This window comes from Aquarana catesbeiana, unplaced genomic scaffold (assembly GCF_042186555.1).
Source record: "Aquarana catesbeiana isolate 2022-GZ unplaced genomic scaffold, ASM4218655v1 unanchor229, whole genome shotgun sequence".
Taxonomy (NCBI): domain Eukaryota; kingdom Metazoa; phylum Chordata; class Amphibia; order Anura; family Ranidae; genus Aquarana; species Aquarana catesbeiana.
In genome coordinates, this window is record NW_027362656.1 from 1,301,010 (window position 1) to 1,324,592 (window position 23,583).

At 46.3% G+C, this 23,583-nt stretch overlaps 2 protein-coding genes across 3 annotated transcripts in view; one reads left to right on the forward strand and one right to left on the reverse strand.

Annotated features, from left to right (window-relative positions):
- Positions 1–23,583, reverse strand: part of LOC141121774 (uncharacterized) — a 144,271-nt gene that overhangs the window by 42,670 nt on the left and 78,018 nt on the right. The gene's annotated exons all lie outside the window — the stretch shown is intronic.
- Positions 1,284–20,969, forward strand: LOC141121757 (uncharacterized). 2 transcript variants are annotated; one of them, XM_073611478.1, is made up of 7 exons: positions 1,289–1,397; positions 2,615–2,742; positions 2,831–2,954; positions 3,071–3,168; positions 3,249–3,422; positions 3,530–3,671; positions 19,652–20,969. In XM_073611478.1, the coding sequence occupies exons 3-7, from the start codon at positions 2,870–2,872 to the stop codon at positions 20,725–20,727; spliced, it is 1,575 nt and encodes a 524-aa protein (XP_073467579.1). In that variant the 5' UTR covers positions 1,289–1,397; positions 2,615–2,742; positions 2,831–2,869; the 3' UTR covers positions 20,728–20,969. The 2 variants fall into 2 exon arrangements, with proteins under 2 accessions (XP_073467580.1, XP_073467579.1); XM_073611479.1 differs by lacking the exons at positions 2,615–2,742; positions 2,831–2,954 and having other exon boundaries at positions 1,284–1,397.

The following is a 23,583-nucleotide window of genomic DNA, read 5'->3' on the forward strand; positions in this document are numbered from 1 at the left end:
GTGGGTTCCCAATTAGGATTGGCGAATGCAGCAGGAAGGGCACTATGGGCACGACGGGCCTGTGTTTGTCTTCTTGGTGGCAGCGGGACACTACTTGTGCTTGCCACCTCACCAGCTTGAACTGCACTTATGGGACTCGCCATGTCACCAAGTGTTACTGCAGTGCTGGTTTGACTACGACCGGGGTTTACTAGGCCACTGGCGCTTGCCAGTTCAATAAAAAGCTACCAAAAAAACTGTTAGCGATCGCAGGGATCAGGCCTGACTCTGCGAACGCTGCAGTTATGTGTTTAGTGTTTTGTAAGTGACAGTGATCGATCGATACTGCACTTGGGTGGGCTGGGCCAGGCGGAGGGGCAAAACGCAGGTGCTAGCAGGTATCTGGGCTGATCCCGCTAACACTGTGTTTTTGGGAACCCTAAACTGCTGAGGACGCTAGTATAGATCTGATCGGATCAGACATTGATCCGATCAGATACTATACCACTAAGGGAGGCGTATGCTGCGTGCGTGGGTGTTAGCGGTACTGGCTTTACTTTACTTTATTTAATATAGCAGCAAATATTATAAGATTAAAGAAGTAGCTGTAAAGTGGAAGCAGTGGATTTGCAGGGAACAGCATCTTGAGCACAAAGCACTTTATGTTGTATATGAATTTGCACATGGATCAGTTTACTTCATTTATTGATAAACACCATAAGATCAATGAAGTAGGTGTAAAGTGGAAGCAGTAGATCTGCAGAGAATATTATTTGAGCCCCTAGCACTTTATATATGAATGTCTCCACATATTTTAGTGTATTTGTGATGATTTATGTGCACACACAATAGGACAGCGCTGTGACACATAATGCTCTTCTAGTTGATAAAGGGAATACTTACCTTTGTTACAGCAGCAGTCCGGTATAAGTTATTTTTGTAGGTATTTGAGTTGTTACACATAGCGTGGGTTTTATTCTATTTATATTGGTGACATAATTGCCCAAATCTGGGGATCAGGAGCCATTTCCACCCTTTACTCTCGGCTGGGGTTCTTTGTATCCATATAACAGATGTTCTACATGACTAAATCTGCAATCAATTTTACTGCAAAATCAAAGGGGGCCAAAATGTCTCCCCCCCCGAGCAGTAATATATTTCTATCCCCCTTGGTGGGAGTGGAGTTGACCCATCTATAAGGATATACAGTACATACACACACAGCACAAGGCCGTGTTCACACTACGAGACGTTTCTCGGGGCTGCAGTTCCTTTGAGCACCACAAGGTGGTGATCTCATCTCTACCCAGACAGGAAGTCTCTATGGAAGACAGACAGGAAATGATGTCAGGTACAGACAGAAATTTAATTTGGAAGGACGTAGAGAGAAGACACTACAGGATCTGGCAGCAGAGGAGGTATTATGTAGATTAACCCCTTCCGGGGGATCAGTTGATGATTAATATATCTTTCTTCCAAAGCTGGCCATACATGGTTCAGTTTTATTGTTCATCCAGCGAGATGAGAGGAAAAAACACATTAGAGGGGGATGGGGGAATCCTCCCCGCTGCACTATTGTATTCTGACAATGGGGGGCGCTCCTCCGCTCTCAGAATACACAGATCAGTGATGAAGCTATTGGCTACAGCCTCTGATCCAGTGACTTTTATCCGGCAGTGACCACACATGGATGGAAATGTGACCGATCCCTGCTGAACCAGCTGAATTTCCATGTCTCTATGGTCACCATAAGTGACTTCCTCCCCTCCCCCTCATCTCCTTCATTATATAAGTCATGCTGAGATAATCTCCCATTGGCTGAGCAATATTCTCATTTGTCTCTGAGCTCCTTCTTGCTATTCCTCGTCCTGCCTGTTGTTTCCTTGGATTGATTTTCTGTGTAGTGACCCCGGCTTCATCTCTTGGATGCGCTCGTCTGTTGCTTGTCCTGACCTTTATCCTGATTCCTGGATCTCCTCCTCATCTCTCCTCCATATCCTCTTACACAGCTTTTCTCCACACCTGCAGTGATCCTGGGGGGTGGAAACTTGGCACCAACACTCAGCAAAATCCATCCCCACCATTAGGAGCTCTGGAGAAAATTGTCTGGTATTTACACCCCGCTCCTCCGCACGTCACCTGATCACATGAGAGCTTACTTTCACAGATTCCTGACAGATTTCTGTATGGTAAAGGTCAAAATTCACTCTTCAGTTTAGGAGAGATAGGACACACACAGGAACAATGATTTGGTTTACACAGGAGCTTCATATAGAGGGCCCCTCAAATCTCCTCATCCAAATATCCCTCCATCCAGAGTCTATATGTCCTATGACAACACACTGACCTCACAGCTCCTCCTCCCACTGTCCCTCCATCTGGATTTTGTTTTTCTGATGCTCTTAGGATGTGGGCGGACCCTTGGTATCCTCACTAGCAAAGTGGGACTGTTGGTCCTGCATTGTATGTAATGGCATCAGAATACCTGCAACAAGCTTTTAACCTGCATAGTGTGGGGGTCCTGTGTGGGTAAATTATACCTCAGCCTGAAGTGAGGCTTTAATAAAACAGAAACCTGAATGGAGAGGTGAGGAGGATTCTGGGAATATCATTTCATTTTACTATTTGTGTTCAGATCTAGAGTTTTCCTCCTGTGAAGTCTGGAGATCATATGACCATCACATTGCCTCCACCTCCCTCCCTGATAGAATAGAGAAATACAAAGAAGATTCTAGAAGTCACCAGAGAGATCATGGAGGAGAGGTGAGCGGTGCTGGGAATTCTGGGACATTATCCAGTAACAGACAAGGGATGTGTCTGGATGGTGACTGTATCATTGTGTGTGTGTCAGGTTCCTATAAGGTGTCAGGATGTCACTGTCTATTTCTCCATGGAGGAGTGGGAGTATTTAGAAGGACACAAGGATCTCTACAAGGACGTCATGATGGACAATCAGCCGCCCCTCACATCACCGGGTGAGAGGAGACTTTATTGTAAAGGAGAGAGCAGTACGGAGGGTCCACCTAGATCCCCCATCATCTGATAAACACATAGAAACAATGTATTCAGTCAGTGTGTGTGTTTCCTACAGATGGATCCAGTAATGGGAACCCACCAGAGAGATGTCCCCGTCCTCTGTATTCACGGGATTCCACACAGGAAGGTCACACCTTCCCTCACCATCATCAGGTAGATGATTGACAATTATTGGTAGTTTTGATTTATACACAGTATGTTTGTTACAAATAATGTTTTATGATATCTTCCAGAGTGGAAACCTTGGGGATTATAATGTTGTTGTTAAAGAAGAGGATACAGAGGAGGATGAGGAGTATGGAGTGATGGAGCCACCAAATACCAGGAACCCACCAGAGAGATGTCCCCATCCTCTGTATTCCAGGGATTCCACACAGGAAGGTCACACTATCACTCATTGTTACAAGGTTAGTGGAACAGAGCATCTAGGACATTGACAATGGAGATGATGTTTGGATTTTGTATGTGAGCTTATATTTTATAGATGATATTTTCTCTCATTTTCTTGATTTAGAGTGGAGATCCAATTGATATAGAATTTGAGGTTAAATCAGAAGAAGAAGAGAGGTATGTGAGGGGTGATCAGCAGTCTATGGAGGAGGATGGAATAACGGGGACATTTATAGAGGAGGGCACTCCTACAGAGATCAGCACAGGTGGGTCATTAACACTAAATACATTCCTCCACTAGGGATGAGCCGAACACCCCCCTGTTCGGTTCGCACCAGAACATGCGAACAGGAAAAAAATTCGTTCGAACACGCGAACGCCGTTAAAGTCTATGGGACACGAACATGAATAATCAAAAGTGCTAATTTTAAAGGCTAATATGCAAGTTATTGTCATAAAAAGTGTTTGGGGACCCGGGTCCTCCCCCAGGGGACATGAATCAATGCAAAAAAAAGTTTTAAAAACGGCCGTTTTTTCAGGAGCAGTGATTTTAATAATGCTTAAAGTCAAACAATAAAAGTGTAATATCCCTTTAAATTTCATACCTGGGGGGTGTCTATAGTATGCCTGTAAAGGGGCGCATGTTTCCTGTGTTTAGAACAGTCTGACAGCAAAATGACATTTTGAAGGAAAAAACACATTTAAAACTACCGCGGCTATTGCATTGCCGACAATACACATAGAAGTTCATTGATAAAAACGGCATGGGAATTCCCCACAGGGCAACCCCGAACCAAAATTAAAAAAAAAAAATGATGTGGGAGTCCCCCTAAATTCCATACAAGGCCCTTCAGGTCTGGTATGGATATTAAGGGGAACCCCAGCCAAAATTTAAAAAAAAAATTGACGTGGGGTTCCCCCTAAATTCCATACCAGACCCTTCAGGTCTGGTATGGATTTTAAGGGGAACCCCGCGCCAAAAAAAAAAAAAAAAAAACGGCGTGGGGTCCCCCTAAAAATCCATACCAGACCCTTATCCGAGCACGCAACCTGGCAGGCCGCAGGAAAAGAGGGGGGGACGAGAGTGCGGCCCCCCCCCCTCCTGAACCGTACCAGGCCACATGCCCTCAACATTGGGAGGGTGCTTTGGGGTAGCCCCCCAAAACACCTTGTCCCCATGTTGATGAAGACAAGGGCCTCATCCCCACAACCCTGGCCGGTGGTTGTGGGGGTCTGCGGGCGGGGGGCTTATCGGAATCTGGAAGCCCCCTTTAACAAGGGGACCCCCAGATCCCGCCCCCCCCCCCTGTGTGAAATGGTAAGGGGGTACTTACCCCTACCATTTCACTAAAAAACTGTCAAAAATGTTAAAAATGACAAGAGACAGTTTTTGACAATTCCTTTATTTAAATGCTTCTTCTTTCTTCTTTCTTCCTTCATCTTCTGGTTCTTCTGGCTCTTCTGGTTCTTCCTCCGGCGTTCTCGTCCAGCATCTTCTCCGCGGCATCTTCTATCTTCTTCTCCTCGGGCCGCTCCGCACCCATGGCATGAGGGGGGAGGCTCCCGCTCTTCTCTTCATCTTCTTCTCTTCTTCATCTTCTTCTTCATCTTCTTCTTCTTCTTCCTTCTTCTCTTCTTCCTGTCTTCTCCGGGCCTCTCCGCAGCCATGCTGTGGCATGGAGGGAGGCTCCCGCTGTGTGACGGCGTCTCTTCGTCTGACGGTTCTTAAATAACGGGGGGCGGGGCCACCCGGTGACCCCGCCCCCCTCTGACGCACGGTGACATGACGGGACTTCCCTGTGGCATTCCCCGTGACGTCACAGGGAAGTCCCTCAAGTCACCGTGCGTCAGAGGGGGGCGGGGTCACCGGATGGCCCCGCCCCCCGTTATTTAAGAACCGTCAGACGAAGAGACGCCGTCACACAGCGGGAGCCTCCCTCCATGCCAGCATGGCTGCGGAGCGGCCCGGAGAAGACAGGAAGAAGAGAAGAAGGAAGAAGAAGAAGATGAAGAAGAAGATGAAGAAAAGAGCGGGAGCCTCCCCCCTCATGCCATGGGTGCGGAGCGGCCCGAGGAGAAGAAGATAGAAGACGCCGCGGAGAAGATGCTGGACGAGAACGCCGGAGGAAGAACCAGAAGAGCCAGAAGAACCAGAAGAAGAAGAAGATGAAGGAAGAAAGAAGAAGCATTTAAATAAAGGAATTGTCAAAAACTGTCTCTTGTCATTTTTAACATTTTTGACAGTTTTTTAGTGAAATGGTAGGGGTAAGTACCCCCTTACCATTTCACACGGGGGGGGGGCCGGGATCTGGGGGTCCCCTTGTTAAAGGGGGCTTCCAGATTCCGATAAGCCCCCCGCCCGCAGACCCCCACAACCACCGGCCACGGTTGTGAGGATGAGGCCCTTGTCCTCATCAACATGGGGACAAGGTGTTTTAGTCCATCCAGTTCAACCTGTGTAAGTGTATGCATGTCAATGTCGATAATTATTTCCCATATCCTTGTATGTTGTGTTCACTAAGATGCAAGTCAATGAGTCTTTTAAAACTCTCAATATTCCCAGCTGACACCACCAATTGTGGAAGAGAGTTTCACATCCTTATCGCCCTGACAGTGAAAACCCCCTACACAGCTTAACTACTAGCCGACCAGCCACCGTCAATATACTGCGGCAGGTTGGCTCTTTCCTGCAAATAGCTATAGCTGTATGTCGGCCCTTTAAACAGCTATAGCAGGCATGCGCGCCCACTGTACGGTGGGGGACCTGATGCGCGTGGCCAGCGGGCGCGATGTCCACTGGCCACGCGTGAGTGTGGGCATGAGAGCCAGAATGGGGATGTGTGTGTGTGTGTGTGTGTGTGTGTAAACACACATCTCCATTCTGTCAGGAGAGGAGAGACAGATCGTCTTTACCTACTAGTTAGGAACAGCGATCTGGCTCCTCCTCTACTCAGTCACATCCCCCACAGTTAGAAACACACAGTGAGGGAACACATTTAACCCCTTGATTGCCCCCTAGTGTTAACCCCTTCCCTACCAGTGACATTTACATAGTAATCTGCATTTTTATAGCACTGATCGCTGTTTAGCCCTTTCATGACTTATGGGACGTACACACGGTCGGACTTTTCGACCGGACTGGTCTGACGGACGCCGACGGACCAAATCCGGTGGACAATCTGATCGTGTGTGGGCTTCACCGGACCTTCAGCGGACTTTTCCAGTCGCAAATCTGATGGACTTTAGATTTGGAACATGCTTCAAATCTTTACGTCGTAACTCCACCGGACCCAGAAATCCGTTCGTCTGTATGCTAGTCCGACGGACAAAAACCGACGCTAGGGCAGCTATTGGCTACTGGCTATCAACTTCCTTGTTTTAGTCCGGTGTACGTCATCACGTACGAATCCGTCGGACTTTGGTGTGATCGTGTGTAGGCAAGTCCCTTCGTTAGGAAGTCCGTCAAAAGTCAGTCGAAAGTCCGCTGGAAAGTTTGTCGGACCAGTCCGGTCAAAAAGTCCGCCCATGTGTACGTGTAAGTTAAAATCTGTATTTTATGCTAGAAAATTACTTAGAGCCCCTAAACATTATATATTTTTTTTTAGCAGAGAATCTGGAGAATAAAATGGCGATTGTTGCAATATTTTATGTCACACGGTATTTGTGCAGCGGTGTTTTAAATGCAACTTTTTGGGAAAAGGGACACTTTCATGAATTTAAAAAAAAATGAAACAGTAAAGTTAGCCCAATTTTTTCGTATAATGTGAAAGATGATGTTAGACTGAGTAAATAGATACCAAACATGTCACGCTTTATAATTGCACGCACTCGTGGCATGGCGACAAACTACGGTACCTAAAAATCTCCATAGGCCACGCTTTAAATTTTTTTTATGGTTACCAGGTTAGAGTTACAGAGGAGGTCTAGTGCTAGAATTATTGCTCTCGCTCTGATGATCGCAGCGATACCTCACATGTGTGATTTGAACATTGTTTACATATGCGGGCGCGACTTCCGTATGCGTTTTCTTTGCTGCGCGAGCTCGCGGGGACGGGGGAGCTTTAAATTTTTTTTTTATTATTAATTTTTATATTATTAAATTTTGTTAAAACAAAAAACATTTTTGATCACTTTTATTGCTGTCACAAGGAATGTAAACTTCCCTTGTGACAGTAATAGGTGGTGACAGGTACGCTTTATGGAGGGATCGGGGGTCTAAAAGACCCCAAATCCCTCCTTTGCACTTCAAAGTATTCAGATCGCCGTTTTCTGCGATTCTGAATACTGTATATTTTTTTTTAAAACCGGTGCCATTGGCAGCCGAGTAAACAGGAAGTGACGTTGTGACGTCGCTTCTGTGTTTACAATCAGGAGACTGGAACAAAGCCGTTTCCGGCTTCGTTCCAGTCTGTCACTAGGCACCGGAACAGCCGGATCGTCGATCGGGTCTCCCAGTGGGTCGGGAGGCCCGTTCAGAGCGGCGGGAGGAGGGATGTCCCCTCCCGCTCCTCCGGGATAACAACTGAGCGGCTTTTAGCCACATCGGTTGTTATCCCTGAAAAGCCAATCGCCCGCTCTAAACAACGGTACCGGGATGATGCCTGCAGCTGCGGGTATCATCCCGGTATAACCCCCGAAAGCCAAGTACGCACTTCTGCGTACGCTCGGCGGGAAGGGGATAAGTCAATGGTCCCAAGGTGTCAAAAGTGTCCGATCTGTCTGCCGCCATGTCGCAGTCCCACTAAAAATCGCAGATTTATTCCCTATTTTGTAGATGCTATAACTTTTGCGCAAACCAATCAATATACGCTTATTGCAATTTTTTTTTTTTTTTACCAAAAATATGTAGAAGAATATATATCGGCTTAAACTGATGAAGAAATTAATTTTTTTACATTTTTTGGGGGACATTTATCATAGCAAAAAGTTAAAACAATTGTTTTTTTTTTTCAAAATTGTCGCTCTTTTTTTTGTTTATAGCGCAAAAAATTTTGTGGGGAAAAAAAGGAAAATTTTGTTTGGGTACAACGTGACACGACATTAAAAGGTTAAACCACTTCTCCTCCTATCTCATTGTGTGTCCCCGTGTCTTCTTGCACTCCCTGAGACGACATAGGTTCCTCCCTACGCTGGGATCACCATTGAGATATTTGAAAATCGCTATCATATCTCCTCTCAAGCGTCTTTTTCTCCAGGAAGAATACATTTAGTGCTTGTAGTTGTTTCTCATTATTGAGGTCCTCTAGTCCACTTATTCATTTTGTTGCCCTTCTCTGAACTCTTTCTAGTTACAGCACATTCCTTCTGAGGACTGGTGACCAGAACTGTACTGAATATTCCAGATGTGGTCGAGCCCAAGTTTTATAAAGTGGCAGGATTATAGTTTTATCTCTGGAATAAATTCCCTTTTTTATGCATGCTAATTTTCTGCCCACTTTGCTTGCTGCAACCTGACATTGTATGCTATTACTCAGTCTGTCTTCTATTAGGACCCCCAGATCTTTCTCCATCCTGGATTCCCCCAGAGGTTCTCCCCCTAGAGAGTAATTTGCATTTATATTTTTAGCCCCCAAATGCATCACTTTACATTTCTCCACATTAAACTTAATTTGCCATCTAGTTGCCCACCCCATTCACGTCTTCTTGTAAAGTGTCTATATCCTGATGTGAATTTATTGTCCTGCATATTTTTGAGATCAAGCTATTCATACTGACCTCTATATCGTTTATGAATAAATTGAACAGGATTGGTCCCAGGACAGAGCCTTGGGGTGCCCCGCTAACCACTCCAGACCATTCTGAGTACATGTTATTTATCACCACCCTTTGGACACACCCCCATAACCTGTTTTATATCCATGAACATACTCTATGGTCCTTGCCTACAGACCACAGTTTGTAGATTAAGCGTTTGTGGGGAACTGTGTCGAATGCTTGTGCAATATCCAGATACACCACATCCACAGGTCTTCCCTTATCTAGATGGCAGCTCACTTCCTCGTCGAATGTTAACAGATTGGTCTGGCAGGAATGACACTTCGTAAACCCATGCTGATTACTACTGATACCTTTTTCATCAGTAAATTCTTGGATATAGTCCCTTATCATCCTCTCCATTAGTTTACATACTATTGATTAGGGATGGCTGTTCGATCGTTCGCCGAATTGCGAACGATATGGTCCGTTCGGGCCAAATTCGTGTGGCGCGTCACGGCCCATAATTCACTGCGGCATCGCAGTGCATTGCTGGCTCATAATTGGCCAAGCATGCACTATGACCTGCATGCTTGGCCAATCACAGCGCCGTCTGTAGAGAGAGCTGTAATTGGCCAAAGCCAGGGTGGCTTTGGCCAATTATGGCTCAGGGGGTTTAGTACACGCCCCACACTATAAAAGGCCGCCTGCACGGCGGCCCTGTGTAGTGTGTTACGGCGTTCAGACAGAGAGAGAGACAGACAGACAGTGTCATTTGATTTAAGTTAGATAGAGTAGGCAGTCGAGTCAGTTAGCTGCAGTTACAGTGTATATATATATGCATCTCAGGTGGTGTGTGTGTGTGTGTGTGTGTGTGTATATATATATATATATATATATATATATATATATATATATATATATATATACACACACACATATACTGTATTCAGTTTAGCTAGATCCGTTCCTGTTATTATCTTCCTACTGACAGGCAGGTGTTGTTACAGTACAGCTACCTGAAAAAAAACTGCTGGTGTTCTTCTGATCCTATTAGTACCACAGTCAGGCAGCTACACTATTTACAGTTAGTGTAGTGCATCCTCCTCACAGTGTTTAGCTAAAGCTACAAGTTAGTGTAGTGTTCAGCTAAAGCTACAAGTTAGTGTAGTGCGACCTCTGCACAGTGTTCAGCTAAAGCTACAAGTTAGTGTAGTGCGACCTCTGCACAGTGTTCAACTAAAGCTACAAGTTAGTGTAGTGCGTCCTCCTCACAGTGTTCAGCTAAAGCTACAAGTTAGTGTAGTGCTATCTCTGCACAGTGTTCAGCTAAAGCTACAAGTTAGTGTAGTGCGTCCTCTGCACAGTGTTCAGCTAAAGCTACAAGTTAGTGTAGTGCACAGTGTTCAGCTAAAGCTACAAGTTAGTGTAGTGTGACCTCTGCACAGTGTTCAGCTAAAGCTACATATAGAAGGTTGGTGGTGTTTTCCTGATCCTATCACTACCACAGGCAGCTACATTATTTACACGTTAGTGTAGTGCGACCTCTGCACGGTGTTCAGCTAAAGCTACCTGTAGAAGGTTGGTGGTGTTTTCCTGATCCTATTTTGCTAGCTGCAGTATCAATATATATAATATATATCCCAGCTTAGTGCAGCTACATCTCACTGCAGGCCATTAGTATGTCTGGAAAGGCCAACAAGGAGAGGCAGACAGTCACAAGCCAATAAAAGAGGGCAAGCAGGATCTGTGTCTAGAGGCAACAGTGCTGGTCAAGGACACGGTGCATCCTCATCAGCACGTGGCCGTGGGACACGCTTGGCCTTTTTTTTTTGGCAGCTGGCTGTGTTGAGCCGCAACATGCGGAAGACTTGGTCAAGTGGATGACCAAGCCGTCCTCATCCTCTCTCACCCATGCTCAGGGTACTTTGTCTGGCAAAGCAGCTGCCAACATGGCCTCTTCCCTCGGCTCAATGGCATCAGTGACTTCTTCCCTAGCCCCACCATGTCCTCCTGAGGAGTCCCTCGAACTGTTTGACCACAGTGTTGGGTACATGCTCCAGGAGGATGCCCAGCGTTTAGAAGGTTCTGATGATGATACTGAGCTAGATGAAGGCAGTAACGTGTGCACGGACAGAGGGGGTGCCCAAGAAGGACAACAATCTGGCAGTCATGCTCCCCATGCTGCAGCATACTGCCAGGTTTGCTCCAGTGATGAGGAGGGAGGGGATGATGAGGTCACTGACTCAACGTGGGTGCCTGAGAGGAGGAGGAGGCACATCCAGGGGCCAGCTTAAGGGCAGCACACTGACTGCATCACACCGCAAAGCTCCGCATGTGCAGGGCGCTGCTGTCTCTGCACGTTATTCCAAAAGTTCTTTGGTGTGGGCCCTTTTTTGAGATGAGTGCATCAGATCGCACCGCTGCTATTTGCAACATATGTCTCAAGCATATCTCGCGTGGCCAAAACATCTCCCGCTTGGGCACCACATGCTTGACCAGACATATGTTAACCTGCCATGCAGTTCGTTGGCAAGTGTACCTAAAAGACCCATGCCAAAGAACAAAGAGGACCTCTCCTTGCTCCTCATCAGCTGAGATCTCCAACCCCACTATACCTTCAGTCCTCTGTGAGACCTGCACTGAGAGGAATGAAGGTGTAGAATTAGGTGTGTCACAGCCAAGTACTTGTGGGCAATCTGCTTTCGGTACACCGACGTCAGATTGTACCAGGCAAATTTCCCTGCCCCAGCTGCTGCACCGCCAAAAGAAGTTTGCTCCCAGCCATCCACATGCCCAGCGGTTGAATGCTAGCTTGGCAAAATTGCTAGCACTTCAACTGCTACCTTTTCAGTTGGTAGACTCTGCCCCCTTCCGTGAGTTTGTGGAATGTGCGGTTCCTCAGTGGCAGGTACCCAAACGCCACTATTTATCACAGAAGGTGATTCCGGCTCTCTACCGGCATGTGGAAGGCAATGTCCATGCCTCACTGGACAGGGCGGTCAGCGGTAAGGTGCATATTACCACTGACTCATGGTCCAGCAGGCATGGACAGGGACGTTACCAAAGTTTCACGGCGTATTGGGTGACTCTGCTGGCAGCTGGGAAGTATGCAGGACAAGGTGCAGTAGTGTTGGAGGTTGTTCCGCCACCACGCCTCCAAAATGCCACTACTAATGATTCAGACACACCTCTCTCCTCCACCCCCTCCTCTTCTTCTTCCTCCATGGCCTCTTCCTGTGCTTTGTTCTCGGAACCAGCGGTGCTCCGTAGGCGTTCAAGGGGCTACGCAAGTATGCAGGCCAAAAGATGCCATGCGGTGCTTGAGCTGATGTGCTTGGGGGACAGGAGCCACACTGAGGCAGAGGTTCTGTCAGCTCTGCAGGGGCAGGTTCAGAGGTGGTTGACGCCACGCCAACTTAAGGCAGGAATGGCGGTTTGCGACAATGGCACCAACCTCCTCTCCACCCTCCGACAGGGACAAATGACCCATGTGCCCTGTTTGGCTCAAGTCCTTAACTTGGTGGTGCAGCAGTTCTTGGGCAGGTACCCGGGCTTACAGGATGTCCTGAGGCAGGCCAGGAAAGTCTGTGTGCATTTCCGCCAGTCATATAATGCCAGTGCTCGGCTGGAAGACCTCCAAAAGGAATTTAACCTGCCCAAGAACCGACTAATCTGTGACTTGCCTACCAGGTGGAACTCAACGTTGGCCATGCTGCAGTGGCTGCACACGCAGCAGAGGGCCATCAATGAGTACCTGTGCGACTATGGCACCAGAACAGGGTCAGGGGAGCTTGTTTTTTTCCCCACGCCAGTGGGCCATGATCAGGGATGCATGCACTGTCCTGTCACCATTTGAGGCCACGAGGATGGTGAGCAGTGACAGTGCATGCATCAGTGACACTGTCCACCTGTTGGAGCACACGCTGCGTGGAATAATGGACAGGGCACCAGAGGCAGGAAGAGGAGGACTTCCTTAGCTCTCAAGGCCCCCTTTATCCAGACAGTGTTCCTGCGTGCCCGCCGATCACACAGGAGGAGGATTGTGTCAGTATGGAGGTGGAGCCTGGCACTCAGCATCAGCAGCAGTCTTTAAGGGATCATTTACAGTCCCAAGAAACACATGGACTTGTACGTGTCTGGGATGAGGTGGCTGCGGATCATGTCGTCCTTAGTGACCCAGAGGACTCCGGACCGAATGCCTCAGCAAACCTACGCTGCATGGCCTCCCTGATCCTGCAAAGCCTGCGGAAGGATCCTCATATTGGTGGTATCAAGAAGGAACAATACTGGCTGGAAACCCTCCTTGATCCACGTTACAAGGGTAAGGTTGCGGAGCTTATTTTGCTGTCGCAGAGGGAGCAGAGGATGAAACATCTTCGGGAGGCCTTGCAGAAAGGTCTGTGCAACGCGTTCCCAGAGACTGGGAGGTTACAAACTCCGGTTTCTAGGCAAAGTGTTGCTGAGGCTTCGGTCAGTCAAAGAAGGAGCTGTGGAGAAGGTGGCCGTCTGACCGATGCGTTCAGACAATTTTTTAGTCCGCAGCCCCAAGGTATGATCGGTTCCAGCAACCATCGCCAGCGTCTGTTTTACATGGTGCAGGAATACCTAGGGGCAAGATCTGACTTGGACACCTTTCCCACCGAAAATCCTCTGGGTTACTGGGTCTTGAGGATGGATCACTGGCCAGAGCTTGCACAGTATGCAATTGAGCTACTGGCCTGTCCTGCATCCAGCGTTCTTTTGGAACGCACATTCAGTGCTGCTGGAGGCTTTGTAACCGATCACAGGGTGCGTCTGTCCACTGACTCGGTCAATCGACTGACCTTCATAAAAATGAATCAGTCTTGGATCACCACTAGCTACCAAGCACCTGATGCTGATGTAACCGAATAAATTTTTTTGAAATGTCAGATCCCTTCAAAGACTGCCTATGCTGATGCTGAGTGACTATCCTGTTATGCTGAGTAATTATCCTCTTCCTCCTCAATGATCATGCTGGTAACTTGTAAGAACATTTTTGGTTCTGGGTGCCGCCAGTCCCGCCACCAGTGCCTAAGGCCCAATTTTTTAGCCACTGTTTAACAGGGGCGTGTAATTACAATTTTTGATGCAATTCTTTGCAGCAGGGCTAGTTCCTGCGCTCCAACTAGAGTATCTGTGAGGGGTTCCAGTGTTGTGGCACCAGTGCCTAAGGCCCAATTTTTCAGCCCCTGTTCAACAGGGACATGTAATTAGAACTCTTGATCTAATATTTCACAACAGGGCCCGTTTCTGCGCCCACCAAGAGTATCTGTGAGGACTTACAGTGTTGTGGCACCAGCACCACCACCACCACCAAAGGCCCAATTTTTCTGCCCCTGTTCAACAGGGGCATGTAATTACAATTCTTGATCTAATATTTCACAGCAGGGCCCTGTGAGGGCTTGCAGTGTTGTGGCCACAACAACACCTAAGGCCCAAATTTCTGCTGAGTATATAGGGCAGGCCCCTACTTTCAAACATCCAACTTACAAACGACTCCTACTTGCAAACGGAAGGAGACAACAGGAAGTGAGATGAAATCTGCCCCTAGGAAGGGAAATTCTCTCCTGTAAGAGTTAATATGGGAAAAACTTTTTTCCTTTCCACTGATGCTTTATCACCAATCCTTGTTTCACTAAAAACCCCAAATTTTCAAAAAACATTTGTCATTGGGACAAAAAGTGAGGTGAAATATTCTGAAGAGGAGCACAGACAGAATGTCACAGGGGTGATAACCCTTCCCTAGGTTTTCCAAAAAGCTTAAAATAGATTTTTTGGCTGGAGCTAAACACGTTAAAAATGTACCAGTTCAAAATTACAAACAGATTCTACTTGACAACAAACCTACAGTCCCTGTCTTGTTTGCACCGCCTGTATACTGCTGTTCAGAGTATATAGGGCCTGGGGGCCCCACACCTTTCCTTTTTTAATTTGGGTGCAGGGTTCCCCTTAATATCCATACAAGACCCAAAGGACCTGGTAATGGACTGGGGGGGGGTACCCATGCCGTTTGTCTCACTGATTTTCATCCATATTGCTGGGACCTGACATTACATTAAAGCCGCAAGCAGTTTTAAATGACTTTTTTTCCTTTAAAAATGTCATTTTGTGCAGGGACTGTTCTAAGCACGGGAAACACGGGCCACTTTACAGGCATACTATAGACACCCCCCAGGTACGATATTTAAAGGAATATTTCACTTTTATTTTTTTTTACTTTAAGCATCATTAAAATCACTCTGCTCCCGAAAAAACGTCCGTTTTTAAAAGTTTTTTTGCATTGATACATGTCCCCTGGGGCAGGGCCCGGGTCCCCAAACCCTTTTTAGGACAATACCATGCAAATTAGCCTTTAAAATGAGCACTTTTGATTTCGAACGTTCGAGTCCCATAGACATCAATGGGGTTCTAACGTCCGTTTGCAGGTTCTGGTGCGAACCGAACCGGGAGGTGTTCGGCTCATCCCTACTATTGATGTTAGACTGACTGGCCTGTAGTTTCCAGGTATATATATCTCTGCCCTTTCTTGAATATTGGTAACACGTGGGCTTTTCTCCAATCAGCTGGTACCATTCCTGTCAGTATGCTGTCTATAAAGATTAGGCACAATGGTCTGGCTATAACCTGCCTGAGTGTGTTGAGGACTCTCAGGTATAAGCCATCCGGTCCTAGTGATTAATTTGTGTTAAGCTTTTCTGGACCCCGACTTCTGCAAGACACAAGAGTACCTCCTGTCACGTGTTGCTAACAATACAGTCGTGGTTGTTATACCCCTCCTTTCTTATGTAAGAACTGAGGAGAAGAAAGCATTTAGTACAGTTGCTTTCTTCTTGTCATCTGTAATCATTCTTCCTTCATCATCCATTATTTGGCCAATATGCGCTGATGGCAATTTTTTTACTGTTAATATACCAGACCGCCGCACACCGATATACGTCGGCTGTTTGAAGAGGAATATCTTTGTTATGGCAGCAGCTAGCTGCCATAACCCCGGTATCCTCTTCTTCAGCGGGCCGTCCCGTTTCCGGCAATAGTGGTCTCTGCAGTGGTTTTGCCTCAAGATCACTTTTATCGGCGGTGGGAGAGGGTCCCCCTCCCCCTACCACTCTCCGGTGCCCACCGCCGCTTACTGGAGCCGTTGGCAGCGGCGGAGGCAATCAGGTCCTCTTCCGTGTGTGGTATGGAGACGAGTGAGGGGAAGACGACCCCCACCTGTCTCCATACTATTGCATGGCGGAAGCGACGTCAAAACTTCACTTCCGCCCATAGCTCTTAAAGGGCCTTTTTTTTTTTTTTTTTTAACCACTTAAATACCAGGCACTTAGACACCTTCCCGCCCAGGCCAATTTTCATCTTTTAGCGCTGTTGCAATTTGAATGACAATTGCACGGTCATACAACACTGTACCCAAACAAATTTTTTATCATTTTGTTCCCACAAATAGAGCTTTCTTTTGGTGGTAATTGATCACCTCTGCGGTTTTTATTTTTTGCGCAACAAATAAAAAAAGACCGAAAATTTTGAAAAAAAACAAGTTTTTCTTTTGTTTCTGTTAATTTTTTGTAAATAAGTACGTTTTCTTCTTCAATGATGGGCACTGATATGGCTGCACTGATGGGCACTGATATGGCGGCACTGATGGGCACCGATGAGGTGGCACTGACGGGCACTGATAGGCGGCACCGATGGGCACTCATAGGCGGCACCGATGGGCACTCATAGGCGGCACCGATGGGCACTCGTAGGTGGCATTGATTGGTACTTATGGGTGGCACTGATGGGTAATTATGGGTGGCACTGATAGGTGGGCACAGATGGGCACTGACAGGTGGCACCGATGGGCACTGACAGGTGGCACTGATAAAACTGGTGGCATTGCTGGGCAGAACTGAAACATAATGGTGCCAATCAGTGCCCATTTGTGGGCACTGATTGGCACAGATTGGGCACATCTGGATGGCCATGGGGTACATACCTGGCCATCCACATGTTGCCCCTTCGCTGGTGGTCCTAGTGGCGATCCCTGGGAGTCCAGTGTGGTGATCTGGGGGGGGGGGGGCTGCGCTGATAAACAATCAGCGCAGACCCCCCCATCAGGAGAGCCGCCGATCGGCTCTCCTCTACTCGCGTCTTTTGGACGCGAGTGAGGAAAAGCCGATCAACGGCTCTTCCTATTGACATCGTGATCAGCCGTGATTGGACATGGCTGATCAGGCGGTAAAGAGCCTCCGCCGTAAATATGAGATGAGGTCTTTTTTACCCCAGATAAAATATTTAAGAGGTCCTGTCACGCTTTTTTTCTATTACAAGGGATGTTTACAGCAATTTTTTTTTAAAAGAACAGTGTAAAAATAAAAAATAAAAGGTAAAATAAATAAGAAAAAAAAAATTTAAACGTGCGCAGAAGCGAATGCATACATGGAGTAGCGCACACATATGAATACGGTGTTCAAACCACACATGCCCGTGCAGCCTTCAGAAGCTCATCACGGTCCCTGAAGTTCAGCAGCCACAGGATCAGCGTGTGAGGGGGGGAACTGGCTGTGCCCCGCTGCGGTGGTACTTTGTGCGCCCTCTCCACTGTAAAATATGGAGAGAGCTGGGCCACGGGTAGCAGGGAGCGCAGCACATCCTCCACAAAGGTAGATGGATTCAGCCTCCGCCCTCTCAGCCAGCCCCTCGATGCGCAGGTTGTTTCGCCGGCTCCTGTTCTCTGCATCCTCCGTGCGGTATTCAAGAACCTTCATCTTCATTTGCAAGGTGCGGATCGCTGTAGTGTGCTTCTCCGCCACATCCTCCATGCGTCCGACCTGTTGTTCGGTGACCGCAAGCCGGGCACGGATCTTGTCAAGATCCTGTCAGATCAATCCAGTATCCATCTGTACAGCTTCCAGCTTCCCCGTCCCGTTAGTGCCGTCTGACAGGCCATTATTGCCGCCATGACCTCGGGTATACCAGGGAGCGAAGGAGAGGTGTCCTCCACAGGTGTTGTCTGGGTGGCCATGTTGGATCTCCTTCCCAGGCTTCCCACCCCGCACAGTGTAGGGCTGTCTGGCTTGGGTATACCCTGGGGAAAATCGGAGTATCTTACCGCCTTTCGATTTACCAGATGATTTGGAAGGCATAGAGGGACAATCCACCCTGCTCAGGGTTAAGTAGTCCAGAGGGGCCCCCCCCCTCCCGCCACGCTCTGGTGCCCTCGCTGCTTACCGGAGCCGTAGGCAGCGGCGGAGACAATGGGATCCTTCCTGTGGCTGTGCATGCAGACGAGTGAGGGGAAGATGGCCCCCACCCGTCTCCATGACACTGTAGGGCGGAGGCGACGTCAAAACATCACTTCCACTCACAGCTCTTAAAGGGCAATTTTTTTAAAATGACAATTTTTTTTTTTTTAATTGTATTTTTGCATTCTTTTGACCCCAGATCTCATATTTAAGAGGTCTTGTCATGCTTGTCATACGAATAAAAGTGACCCAATTTACAAAAAAAAAAAACAGTGTAAGAATAAAAAATAAAAGCTAAATAAGAAAAAAAAATTTAAACGCGCCCCGTCCCGCCGAGCTTACGTGCAGAAGCGAACGCATACGTGAGTAGTGCCCGCATATGAAAACGGCGTTCAAACCACACATGTGAGGTATTGCCGCGATTGGTAGAGCGAGAGCAATAATTCTCGCCCTATACCTCCTCTGTAACTCAAAACATGCAACCTGTAGAATTTTTTTAAATGTCGCCTGTGGAGATTTTTAAGGGTAAAAGTATGTCGCCATTCCAGGAGCGGGCGCAATTTTGAAGCGTGACCTGTTGGGTATCAATTTACTCGGCATAACATCATCTTTCACAATATAAAAAAAATTGGGATAACTTTACTGTTGTCTTATTTTTTAATTGAAAAAAGTGTATTTTTTTCCAAAAAAAGTGCGCTTGTAAGACCGCTGCACAAATACGATGTGACAAAGTATTGCAACGACTGCCATTTTATTCTCTAGGGTGTTAGAAAAAAAATGTATAATGTTTAGGGGTTCTAAGTAATTTTCTAGCAAAAAAAATGTTTTTTTTTTTTTTAACAACAAATCTCAGAAAGAGGCTCGGTCCTTAAGTGGTTAAAAGCCATTTTCTTCTCTTTAATAACTTTTTACGTTATGGTTTAGCCACCCAGTATTAGCCTTCACCTTCCTATATTTATTGCCCATTGGAATACACTAGGTGATACCTTTTATTTATTGTTTCTAAAGCGTTCTCATTTTTCCTCCAAGATCGCTGTTTCTAGGATTTGGTCCCAGTTGATGTCTTGTAGGATGGAGCGCAGTTTAGAAAAGTTATGCTGAATGTAATTATTCTGTGATCGCTAGACTAAGGTCCAAGAATAAAGAAATGAACTGGTAGGAGATCAGAGGACACATTTACTAATTACCTTGAGGGGAGAATTGTAAGATCCTCAGAGACAAAGCTACCTGATGTGGGCGGAGTCCTGCTTTAGGGGAACCAATCTGCTCATGTCTAGTAATGATCTTTTATATTTCTATTTTAGTAGATGGACGGGAGATGAGGAAAACCTCAGAGGATTGTCTCACTTTGTCTCCAGACTGTAAAGTAGAAGATGAGGACATCACACAGTATAGTCCAGGAGAAAACCCGGCTACCTCAAATGTCCATCCGGCACCACACAGTGTAAATGGACCATCGTATTCCTCTTATCCTGAGGAACCTCAGACTGTGAGGGACGGTGCCATCCTTCCAACAGAGAAGAGGTTTTCCTGTACTGACTGTGGGAAGTGTTTCCTTTCCAAATACAATTTTAATGTGCATAGAAGATCTCACACAGGAGAGAAGCCATATTCCTGTCCTGAGTGCGGGAAATGTTTTACACGAAAGTCCAGTCTTTACACGCATCAGAGATCTCATACGGGGGAGAAGCCATATTCCTGTACTGAGTGCGGGAAATGTTTTTCACAGAGCTCTGATCTTTACCGACATCAGAGAATGCACACTGGGGAGAGGCCACTTTCCTGTTCTGAGTGCGGGAAATGTTTTTTGAATAAATCCAATCTTAACACACATCAGAGGTCTCACATGGGACAGAAGACATATTCCTGTACTGAGTGTGGGAAATGTTTTTCACGTAATTCCAGTCTTTACAGACATCAGAGATCTCACACAGGCGAGAAGCCATATTCCTGTCCTGAGTGCAGGAAATGTTTTTCAGAGAAGTCCCATCTTTACAGACATCAGAGATCTCACACGGGGGAAAAGCCGTATTCCTGTCCTGAGTGCTGCAATTGTTTTGTAACAAAAGCAGATCTTGCCAAGCATCAGAGATTGCACACAGGGGAGAAGCCATATTCCTGTCCTCAGTGCGGAAAATATTTTTCACAGAAGTCCAGTCTTTATGCACATCAGAGATCTCACACAGGGGAGAAGCCGTATTCCTGTCCTGAGTGTGGGAAATGTTTTTCACAGAAGTCCAATCTTTACACACATCAGAGATCTCACACAGGGGAGAAGCCATATTCCTGTTCTGAGTGTGGGAAATGTTTTTCAGTGAAGTCCAATCTTAACACACATCTGAGATTGCACAAAGGGGAGAATCCACTTTCCTGTCCTTAGTGAGGGAATTGTTCCTCACTGAAGTCTTCCTGTACATCAGGGATCCCACACAACCCTCAAGGTGTATTAGTGCCTTGAGTGCAGGAAATGTCTTCTATATGAATGTTGCTGGACATCACAGCTCTCATGTGGGGAAGAAGCACACCCTGATATACACCTCAGATATACGACATGGATGAAGTGTTGTACCGTGTTGGTTATTGATAGCAGTAGAAAAATAAAAATAGAGTCATTACCTTTCATTGGCTGGGTACATTTTTTGGTGTAAGCTTTTCCACAAACACTTAAAGGTCTTTTGTCCAATTTTTTTTATTTTTTAAATATGAGAAGCTATCATCCAGCCTTGAGAAATGTTGGTTGAATTTTACTCCAGACAGTGATTTTCTATGATGTTTGGCTCCATCTAGTGACCATAAGGCAATATTGCACTATTCTTCCTGATTTCAGTATTTCAGGAAACGTGCCGCATTATGGTCACTAGATTGAGCTGACAATCATAGAAATTCACTGTGTTAAAGCGGAGTTTTTTTTTTTTTTTCCAAACATTAACACCATCACATATTGCCAATGGCACACTCACTGTTTTGGTGAATTATCTCACCAGTCTGTCCAGTTTTGTTGTAAAGAAGAAGTTATAAAAAATGTGGACGGCCGTTTTCATCTTGCTTGTGGGCATTTGAAGCCCACAAGCATTAACTTCCTGGTTCCTGTGATGCTGAGCTACCAACATTCCTTGCTCGTTTCCGCGCATGCACAGTTGTAATGGCGCGGAGCGCCGTAAACTTCCTGGTTGCCATCACAACGGGCGGCGTTGTAGGAAGTTCATCTTTCCAAATCCCACGAGAACTCGCGGCGGGCCTCCGCAATGTCTCCTGGGAACAATGACACGAGCTCCCAGGAGACAGTGTGGTGCACAGGACATTACGTATATACCCGGAAAATACCCGCCCGTAGCCGCAGGGGTGATATACCGGAAACTAAGATGAAAAGCAGAAATACACAGGTACACTCGATTAAAAAAAAAAAAAAGTTCAGTTTAAGAATGAATACATTTATTTATGCAATTTGATTGAGCACAACTTATAAAATTGGGTGGACCTCTGCTTTAACTCAAATATGGCAAGTATTTGTCATGGCTGGATGAATGATTGTCACATTCTTCCAACAAATTGTTTATAAAATGACTCCTTAATTTACTTTATCAGGCATGGTTATTACAAATAACTGAGAGATTGTACCCATACAATGTCTTCATCAGGCATGGTTCCTACAAATAACTGAGAGATTGTACTCATACAATGACTTCATGAGGCACGGTTCCCCCCAATAACTGAGAGATCGTACTCATACAATGACTTCATCCGGCACGGTTCCTACAAATAACAGAGACGTTGTACTCATACAATGACTTCATCAGGCATGGTTCCTACAAATAACTGAGAGATCGTACTCCTACAATTATTAACTACTTACAGACTGCCACCCACAATGTACAGCAGATAGGCAGCCCGTGCATGCACAGCGACATACCTGTATATCGCTTGACTCATCAGGGGTTCAGAGCCTGAGCATGCGCATCCCAGTGAACACCCCCCCCCCCCCCCCCCCCGCTGTGCTTAGACACAGAAGGATTTTTGTCAGCACACATGTCTGCTGATCAGCTGTGTCCAATCACAGGAACACATTGATTTACAGTAACAATCAGCACATATGAAAGTATAGCTGAACACTTTTTTAGTTGTATATAGAGGGGATAGGGATTAGACCCCCTGTCAGTTTTTATTGCTGTCTGCCCGTTAGGGAGATTCCCCTTCTCTTTTTGTCCTGTTTGCCATTATCATTGAATGTAGTAAAAAAAAAATCCTAAAATTTGGGTTGTCCCCAGAAAAGTAATAGAGGGGAAATCCTCCAATGGGGACACTAGTTCTGGTAACCAGGGGATACCCAAGGAATTCTCTTAATTTGCAGGGATTTCCTCTGACTTCATGGTTGGCTATGGGACAGGAAGTGAAGGGAAGTCTCCGCAATGGGACACAGATGGCGAAAAAAAATCTGACAGGCGTTATAACCCTCCCTTACTCCATCCAAAATGAAAAAGAGAGTTGTATCTATAGTTCTACTTTAACACATTGTTAGACACACAATTAACCACTTGATCACCCCTAGATGTTATCTCCTTCCCAGCCAGTGTGATTAGTAAAGTGACAGTGTATGGTATTATCACTGATCATTGGGTTGCACCAATACCAATTTTCTTTATTGGCGAGTACGAGTGCTGATACTTTCCAGTGCGATTTATGTCAATACAAAAAACATTTGCACGACTCACATGTGATTTTCCCCACTGCTCCTGTGTGTGTGTATAGAATGGAAAAGTGCCATCTAGTGGGCAATTTGAAAAATGTTAGAACTCTCAGTACATTTCGGGCCACATGCAAAAAAATCTACATAGGTGTCCCGGTCCGCCAATGATAGCAAATCAGGGCCACTGGAGGTGCTCACAGGGCTAGAGGAGAGGTTCTGGGACCCTGTGGTTATAGGGCAAAAGTAATGTCACGCTAGGGAATGGACCGCCTCTACATCTCCTCCATCGCTGTGAGCACATCCAGCGTCCCTGACTTGCTATCATCGGCAGGTTGGGACAGCTATGTATTTATTATTTTTCATGTGGCCAGATATGTACTGTGAGGTCTAATTTTTTTTAACTGCCCACTAGATGGCGCTTTTCCCTTTGTACACAAAAACATACAGGAACGGTGGGGGAAATCGCATGCGATTCGGAAAAGAATCGCACTGCATTCCTGTTCAAATAGTATGCGATTCTTTGCAGTGCGATTTGTGCCCATTAATTTTGTA